General features: G+C 43.7%; 1 protein-coding gene across 1 annotated transcript in view; it reads left to right on the top strand.

Moving 5' to 3' along the window:
- SIKE1 (suppressor of IKBKE 1) overlaps positions 1-1065 on the top strand; it is an 8246-nt gene extending 7181 nt beyond the window's left edge. The window contains exon 5 of the mRNA XM_004699145.4: positions 801-1065. Within this exon, the coding sequence (XP_004699202.1) occupies positions 801-902 (102 nt within the window). The 3' untranslated portion in view covers positions 903-1065. The remainder of the gene's footprint in view (positions 1-800) is intronic.
- The last annotated feature ends 8816 nt before the right edge of the window (positions 1066-9881 follow it).

The following is a 9881-nucleotide window of genomic DNA, read 5'->3' on the forward strand; positions in this document are numbered from 1 at the left end:
GATGGATGTATGGATTGTGATAAGAGTTGTATGAGCCCCTAATTTAAAAAAAATTGTTTTTTTTAAAAAAGAGTACAAGGTAGTTACATAATAGAGCAATCTCGTCCGCTCTGTCTCTGAATTCCCATAGCTGTGGCAGCAGCTCTGGAGGAACATGGGGACAGCTGCACTTCAGAATGTAAATGGGAAAAGTATGGGCATTAAAATTCAGACCCCAACAATACCACATCCGAGTCCTGAGTGTAGGCAAATGCATGTGACCTTGGAGTGAAGAGTCCTCATCTTAAGTAGAATGTGATGTCCCCTTGATACAATACTGGACAGTTTGTTGTGTGATAACATGTCATGCACGCACAGTGCCTGCCCACTTGTTCAGGAAGTTTCTTCCCCCACTTGTGCGAAAAGAGGAGCAGGACTTTGAAAATGGAAGAAGCAATAGTAAACCTGTGGGAATCCTGCAGAGTATGACAGAGCTCTCAGTCTCAAGTGGAGAGGAGTTTGTTTTATTTATCTTTATAGATATAACATTTGGCATATTATTCAGTCAATATTTGTTGAATAATAAATAGTATTTTAGGAAGTTATCAGGCAGTGAGGGTTTTGTTTCCTTAGTACTTTTTTCCTCACAAACCATATGTAGGGTCACTGTGGACCGGAATGGGCTCGACGGCCTTTGGAGGATGGGGATACTGTTTCAAGTCAGAATAACATGTCTTTATGGACCCAAAACAGTGTTTTGATGCATTCTGATAGTAAAAGTACCTGACGTGAGCGTATACCTTCTTTTTCCTTCTTTTCAGCTTGAAAATAAGGAACTTCGAGAATTATTGTCTATCAGCAGTGAGTCACTTCAAGTCCGGAGAAAAGACTCAATGGACACTGCTTTCCAAGCCATCAAATAGCTCACCTCCTGAAAGAGAGTGGAGATCGTCTATCAAGAACAGAAATTCTCTTTCCTTTGGTGTTGTTTGTTTAATATGTTGCCCCAGGCGTGATTTAGTATTGATTAAAGGTACCAGGTGGCAGTTTAGAATTGCCAGCCAATGTGGACTGCCCACAAAACAAGTTTCTAGTGTGTTAATGAGAGCACACACTGAATTTCACCATTCCTTTCTCCAAGAGATGACTCACTTCTGGGACCTCAGTATACATAAACTGTTTCAGTTCATTTTACTTTTTACCCATCTATAAAACTGATGGACATTTTATTATAAACAAGCAATTTGGTTGCGCATAGCATTGCAAAATGAAATTCTAAAGACTTTTAAATGAGAGGTAACTTTAAAATCTGTTGTACATAAACCTGGATTTTTCTCATTTCACAAAAGTGATATGATTCTATAGAACTAGACTGGCAGATTCTGTGACTTGTGATGTCACTCAAGTTTTAAGTGTCTGGTGCTAACAGACTTGTCATTCTGTGGTCTGATGTTTTCACTCCCGAGTTTGAGAGGACTACGCCTAGTCCCCCAAGGAACATGTTTCAAAATCTACAAGTTTCTTTTCAGTTGTTATAGGGGGGTCATAGCCCTGGTAGTGTACTGGTTAAGAGTTGATCTGCTAGCCACAAGGTGGGTAGTTTGAAACCACCAGCTGCTCCTTGGGAGAAAGACAAGATATTTTCTACTTCCATAAAGAATTACAGTCTCAAAAACCCACAAGGGGGAAAAAAAACAACCCACAAGGGCAGTTCTATGAGTTAGAATCAACTTGATGGCAATGAGTTGATGATTGTCACATTCAGAGTGTTGAGAAACTTATCCGTCTGTATATTGGACGCACACATGTACACTTAATTCGCATCCTCAGAGTGGATTTCGTGTATTCTGCTTAAGTAGTCATTATCTGCTTTAGTACTTGACTCTTTTTAGACACATTTTTCACAATGAAAACTTTTTATCACCTAATAATTACCATTGTTGAAATACTATCGTAGAAAACAATGAAGCAGTGTTGAGATTCAAATACTGGGTAGTCAGCTAAGTTTACTCATTAACTCATTCCCCCTTCCTTGTTTATACTTCATAATTGCAAGTGTTATACTAGTAAGGTTTTTCTACAAATAAGTGAAATAATGAATGCTAAACTTGTCGATGTTTCCCAATAACACCGAGCATCATACAGATAAACAGTATTAAAAGAAGTTTTTTGCTAAAGCCTTATGTGATGTAAAGTTTCTTTTGTACTGTCATAAGGAGTTAATTCTCGCTAAAACAATTACCGTATATTCTTGAGTATAAGTCTACCCAAATATCAGCCAAGGCACCTAATTTACCACAAAAACTGCATTAAAAATGTGCTGAAAAACTCGGCTTATACACAAGTATATGTGGTAATCCAAGATACCCTAAAAGTGACTGATTCCAGTAATAGCAATAGATTTTACCTAGAGCTGTGGGCTTTAATGAATAGTTGGATGTCATCACAAATTTTTATTCAACGTTCTGCATAGAATTTGAGTAACAACAACCTCTAAGTGTTGACATTTAAATTTAATTTTCCATGAGTAAACTTTTTTTTTACTTTTACCACTCGTCACAATCCATACATCACTTGCATCATGCAAATTTGTACATATGTTGCCTTCGTTCTTTTCTAGACATTTACTTTCTATTGAGCCCTTGGTATCAGCTTCTCTTTTTTCCCCCTCCATCCTCATAACCCCTTGATAGATAGATTGTACATTGTTATTATTTTCATATCTCATACCAACCGCTGCCTCCCCCCATGTTTTCTATTGTTCTTGCCCCTGAAGAGGGGTGTATGTTATGTGTCAGTCATTGCGATCGGTTCCTCCTTTCTCCTTTCCTCTCCTCCACTTCCCCCTACCCTTCTGGTATCACTATTCCCACTCCTGTTCCCAGAATCTGTGTGTCATGAGCTCCCTTATCTATCTATACCTGTGTACATGTTCCAGTCTAGTCTGAACGGAGAAGCAGCATTGGGGTCATGGTAGTGGCGGGTGAGGAAGCCTCAAGGAATCAGAAGTTAGTGTGTTTCATCAATTCTAACGACACACTGGTTGACATCCCTTCCCTGTAGCCTTTCTGTGGGGAGATTGTCCCATTGTCTACAGATGGGCTTTGGATCTCTGCTCCACCCCCACCCCCCACCACTGTTCTCAAAAATCGGTTTTTGATTATGTGTCTGCTGATGCCTATTACCCAGTCCCAATGTCTCCTCATGATCGCACTGACAGTGTGCATCTTCCATGTGGACTTGTTGCTTCTCTGCTGAATGGCAGCGTGTGTAACTTCAAGCCTTTAAGACTCCACACGCTATATCTTTTAATAGCCAGGCACCATCTGCCTTCTTCACCACATTTGCTTATGCACCTGTTTTGTCTTCAGCGATTGTGTTGGGAGGGTGAACATTTCAGACTGTCGATTTGTTAGAACAAAGTATTCTTGTATTGAGCGAGGGCATGAACAGAGGCCTGAAGTCCATCCCCTACCTCAGTGTATTGTGGTATAAATATATGTACATAGGCCAATACCTCTATTTTTGTGGATTAATGTATTTACACATGTATACCACTATGTTTATACCTCTATCCATTGCTTCCTAGGTCCTTCCTCTGTTTCCTTTTACCTCCCTCCTGCCCCACCGTCACTTTCCCCTTATTTCTGCCTCTCGGTACCTCTTCTTAACTAGTTTGCTGTTGCTCCAACACCACCACCACCCATCCTTATATCCTCCTTATTGACTCCAACACCCCAGTTGTCCCCCTGTCCACTGCGCTTCCTGCTCACCTCCTACTTAACTGCAATAGGACAGGGTACACAAGGGAACCTGAAATCTGCAAGTGGGGTTTACTAAGGATAAAACATCTCTGACTTTACCAAAAGGGTAACAAGGCAACCCACAAACTGGGAGAAGACTTTTAGCAATGACACAACAGATAAAGGGCTGATTATGAAAATCTACAGTACCCTCTTTGCCTAGATAAAGAGGAAAACAGTTAACCCCTTGAAGAAGTGAGCAAAGGAACTGAAAATTTCACTAGGGAGGAGACCCATATGGCCAATAAACATGAGATACCATCTAACAAAGTGGTTCTCAACCTGTGGGTCGCGACCCCTTTGGGGGTCAAACAATTCTTTCACAGGATCAACCAATTCATAACTAGCAAAATTACAATTATGAAGTAGCAACAAAACTTTTATGGTTGGGGGATCACCACAACATGAGGAACTACTAAAGGGCCACGGCATTAGGAAGATTGAGAACCATTGATCTAACACCTTTGAGGCTAGTCCAAATCTGAAAATCAGCAACAAATGTTGGAGTGGATGTGGCAAGATAGGAACTCTCCTACATTGCTGGTGGTCTTGTAGATAAGTACAGCCACTATGGAAAGCGATCTGGCAATACTTAAAAATGGAAATTGATCTACCTTATGATGCAGCCATCCCTCTATTGGGCATATACCCAGAAGAGGTAAGAAACCACATCCAGTCATATGTGTTCCAATGTTTATTGGGGCACAATTCACAATCGCAGAGTTGGAAACCATCTAAATTTCCATTGGTAGACAGTAAACTGGCACACACACAATGGAGTACTATGCATCACTAAAAAGTACTGATGAGCACATCAAACATTTCATAGGAAGAGTTGGAGGAAAATATGCTGAGCGAAGTCAGCCAATCAAAAGGAGAAGTACAGCATGAGTCCCCTAAGGTAAGTGTAATCAGCATGGTAGGTATAGACGAGAAGCCACCTATATCACAACATTTGGGTTGAGATACAGGGAGTCAGGAGGAGGTTGGACCAAACCCAAGGAGGTCCATGTTGGTCCAACACAAAAATGGGGGAAGAGAGGAAAAGGGAGAGAGTACTAGTCTTGTCTGCACAGAATTGGAAGTGGGCATGCAGACCCTACCACGGTGCACCAAACCATGAGGACAGTGTGACCACATGAAAGAGCATTGCAGGGCTGGTCCCAACCAGAACCAAACTGACCTCCTCTCTGGAAGTGGGTGTGCGGAGAACAGCACTGAGCCTACAGGTTGGGGAGAGGGGCCAGCATGCCACGCCCACACAGAAGCGGACCAGGAGGGAGAAAGAGAGAGAGCTGGACTGGACCCCGCTGGCTCACCAGGCCAGGAGGGTGATGTCCCTTCGGGGAGCTAATAGGACACAGGGGACTGGGCGACCGACAATAGCTCGTGTCACGTTGTCCCCTTACTGGAGCAGATGAGACAGAGGATATTTCTGGGGTGACATGGTGGGGAGGTAGTGCGGTCTGAAACCCCACAGTGGAGCGAACCAAGAAGAGAGCATGTCAGACCAGCAGCGGAACAAGGCAGAGCCACGAAGCCCCTGAGGAGGCCCCAAAGGGGTGCTCCAGGCCGGGAGGGGCAGCTCCTGGACAGTCATGAAGGCCAGCGAACAGACCCGGGATTTTTGTACATTTCTTCTCTCTTTTTTTTCTTCTTTCTCCCCTTTTCTTTTTCTTCTTGTTTCTTCTCCTTTTCTCCTTTCGAACTTTCTTTTTCTTTTTTAAAAAATCAGTTTGGTCTATGTCATAGTCGGGGTGCCTCCCTATACAGGATAGGCATGGGAAGCATGCCCGAGGAGAGCAACGGGACCAACGGTCCCATGAGTAAACTTTTAGGTCAGCTTTTTGCCTGAAAGTATGCTCTACGTGCTGCCATGAGTCCCACAAGCCCATGGAGAACCCAGGTGCCACATGGCAGTTCTCAGCTGCCATGGCCAGTGTCAATGGATATAATGAAGTGTCAGATGGCTCATGAAGGTATAACATGGTGTGTTAAGTAGGGTTGTCTAGAGAAAATCCAGATAAGAGAACTTTATACCAAGTAATGTTTCTATTAAGCTCTCCCAGCCCAACTAAATCAAGTCCTTGGGTCTAATGCTAGTTGGAGGCCTATGATGAAGAAAAGATTACACACTGGTGGGTGTAGGGTCACTTGAATCCAAGGTCAGTAGTAACATGGCAGGGTGTCAACAGCTCCCAGGGTTGGCAGCCCACAACGGGTCACACCTGGAGGCAGACATAAACAAGGAAGAAGGTGAAGGGCAAGACAGGTTCCCAGTGTCCCTTACAAAAAGCTACATCCTTTAGGAATTATCATCACCCTGTGACTTGATTGATAATAGATTGGACTCTTTTTTTGTTTGTTTGTTTGGACTCTTTTTTAAAAATGATTTTATTGGGGCTGTGTTAGACAGGGTTCTCTAGAGAAACAAAACCAGGACACTTATGAGTATATAGATATAGAAAGAGAGAGAGATTTATACAGCACGAAGGAATATAACAGCTAATTAGTCCACACAGCAGTACAGAGGGCTCAGTTCATTCACTTCCGTTGAACAGTTAATATACTGAAGTTCTTCAACTCAGGAGGGCTGCTGGGTCCAAGGTCAAGGATGCAGACAGCGGAGTCTTCCGCCTAGGCAATGAAGGCAATCTGGCTACAGGCAGCAAACAGCAGGGCATGTCACCAACAGTCAGCAGCTCAGGAGCTTATTGAAGCAGGCCTGGATAGAATATCGAACTCAAGCAATGTAAGACAACAGGATCCAACAACCTCAAGCTCAAGCAATGTATACACCAGCAGCATGGCAAAGCAGGGCTCAAAGGAACCTCAAGCTCTAGCTACACGATCCATCGGTTGGCTGTCCCACAGATAGTGTAGCTCACAAGTTGAGGCAGAGAGCTAGCTAAAGCAGTCACTGGTCTGATCACCGAGAGCAAGAGTGAGAGAGGTGGGCTTGCTGAGCCATTTATCTCTTTGCCCTCCAATCAAACTGCAACTTTATTAATCCCACATGTTCCTATTGGCCAGGTTGGCACAATAAACCTCAGGGCTCTTACCGGTTAGACTGTTATCTTTTCATCCTGGTACAAATTGATATAAAATCTAACCACTAGAAACCACCCCTTGTCAACTTGACCCCTGTACACAACTTTAACCATACATATCTTGAAAAACAATAATAAAATGTTTATGCCTAATAGCATACAACTAAAATACACAATTGAAAAAGTACCAGCCTTATTAAGCCTAATCTTAAACAATTGCAGGTCTCTGAACATCTACACCTGAATTATATAATCCTATCAATATTCCTCCCCCTCCCCACCCTATTCACCCTCTTTTCCTTAACTTCATTAGGAAAAGAGAAAACTATTCAGTGGGGATCCTCCCTTTTTCTACTTCTAATGACAACCGTGCCACTTCTTGCTGTTATCTCCCCCATTCTGTGTACCCAACTTCTAAACTTCCCATTCTTATTACTCAGTGCTCTGAAGGGACAAGCACATTCTTTGTTGTGAAGAATCTTCATTCCAGTTAGAACCCGGTGTCTGCATCCATGAACAAAGTCAAATCTAGGGCAGAGCATAAAATGAGTTAGCAAGCAATGGACAACAGTTCACAGGTCTTCATCAGGATCTGGTTCTAGTCAACTCAATTCTAGCATTCCAAGCTAGGTGAATGGGTGCCATAGCAAACTCAGGAGTTTCACACATCTCCCTCTGCTTCAGACCACTGGTCCCTTCACATAATCTTATCAACCCTACCCCTCTCGAGCTAGGTCATACCATAGGCTTAGGCTCCACACAACACTTTAAACTTCAGATCAGCTAGCCCACTCTCACCTCTCTCCCAGTCCCTATGAACCAGGTCCAGGAGTGTCAGTGGCCAAACTCAACCCATTTCTCCATTGCTACATTTCCCCCACTTCTGCTCAACAAGTGAATCCAGTGGCCACCTTGTGAGCATCCCAGGCTACCCGCAGGCACCCTTTAACTTTCAGTCCTACAGGGGCCCAGACGTTTGCAGCCTAGGAACATCTACAGTCAACAACTTGCTCAAAATTCAAAATGCCAAAGTCACTTTTTTTCCTTCATTCCTTCAGCAGTTTTAATTGCCTAACTTTTCTAATACAATGCCCTGGTACTCAAGGCTCTGGGTGTGCCTCACCTTTTCAAAGCCTTATACTCTCCTTGGAGTCACACAAAAAGCCATTTCTTCCAAACAATTCCTAATGCCCCTTTGAGCAAATGTAATTGTAAAAGTTGAAGGTGGATTTGCATGCTTACAAGCTCTCTCTAATCATAACTTCCAATATTTATTTCTATCACACATTATGTCTTAAGAGTAGGTAGGAAAAACCAATATAACCCTAGTACAGCCAGATCCTAAACACAATTTTTAAAAAAACACTCAAGCTGAAAGTTCTCTTAGAGTACCTCATTAATATGCACATGACCTTAAGTCTGTGGCGTGGTGTATCCAGCAAGCCTGGCCTTCTATCAGCCATCTTGGCTAAATAATAATTGCCTTTGCACTGGGGGACTCAAAAAGCAGCTGCATTTTTAAAGCATGCATAAATAAAAAATTTCCCTCCACATGCCCTTTCCTTCTTTCTTTCACAAAATTCCATGCTTCCATCCACTCCACATACTGCGTAACCCATATGCAGGCCACACTTGACTCCTCTGGCTACTACCAGAAGGACAATCCAATTCCATCAGATCGCTAAAAGAGAGTGGGCCAAACATATCTTTATGATTTGTTTCTCTAGACTCCACTCATGCCACCAAATTATGTTAGGCTGGGTTGTCTAGAGTAACAAAACCAGTGACGCTCATCAAGAAGGCAGCCCAGCCCAGCCCAACTCAGTCCCATAGGCCCAGTGCTAGCCAGAGCCCTCTCCAGACTCACATAGCTATAGGCCAATGACGCCCAAGGTGAAATGGCAAGCAGAGAGATCCCAGGCTGGTGGGTGCAGAGTCACATGGATCCAAGGTTGGCGGCAGCATGGCAGGGCAACAGCAGTTCCCAGGAGTGGCTGCCCAATGGGGCCACCCCTGGAAGCAGACACAGAATCCACGCAAGGAGGAAGGCAAAGGGCAAAAGAGAGAGGGGTTCCCAGTGTCTCTCTTATTAAATAAATAAATAAAGGCCACACCTCCAAAGAGGTATCCACAGGCTGTGCACTAATTGATAGGCTGGACTCCACCCCCACACTTCCATCCAGGTATGAGTTGATCCAAAATCTAACTACCACACATGTAACTTTACAGCTATTTATAAAGTACATTACAGGTTTTGTTAGGTACACCAGCGTAGGGCTGGGGGATGTCCGTTAACGCATGCCCAGAGGGCCAAGCTATGGGAAGAAAGGAGTGGCACACTGCACATTCCCAGAGGCTCACGTTTCCCACCGGTAGGCATGGGTGGGTGTGAGCCTGAATTGGCCCACCTAGGCCAGGTGAATTCAATTCAGCCAATGGGGTCTATCAGGGGTCGTTCACTACGCCTCCCCGTGGAATCCTTGAAAAGGCAGGAGCCGGGAGGACTTAGAGGGACTTTTGCATGACACCGAGCAGTTTTCGGACAAGCTGTACGCTTGAGAGGCACCCCGGGTGTGTGTAAACCTGAAATGTCTTCTAACTCTCATAAAACTCACTTGGATCACAAACCAGGCTTGGCGTGAATTCTTTCTCGTGTGGAGCCAAGGACTGAGGTATAAATCTAGCTCCAGAGAGATCTAACAGTTTTAGAATAAATTAAGGTCATTTCCTGCTGACCAAAGAAAAGCTTAAAAGTATGAGTCAAAATCTAGACCTATCACACTTCACACTGTATACAAAAATAATGATCTCATTCACTGACTCTCACTGTGTCACTCACTCACTGCCTCACTCACTCACTCACTCTCACTCACTGACTGTCTCACTCACTCACTCTCACTCACTCACTGTCTCACTTACTCACTGCCTCACTCTCTCATTCACTCACTTTCTCATTCACTCACTGTCTCATTCACTGACTCTCACTGTGTCACTCACTCATTTCCTCACTCACTCACTCTCACTCACTGACTGTCTCACTCACTCACTG

Source organism: Echinops telfairi, unplaced genomic scaffold (genome assembly GCF_000313985.2).
Source record: "Echinops telfairi isolate 266 unplaced genomic scaffold, ASM31398v2 ScPeMD7_443;HRSCAF=831, whole genome shotgun sequence".
NCBI classification, from domain to species: Eukaryota; Metazoa; Chordata; class Mammalia; order Afrosoricida; family Tenrecidae; genus Echinops; species Echinops telfairi.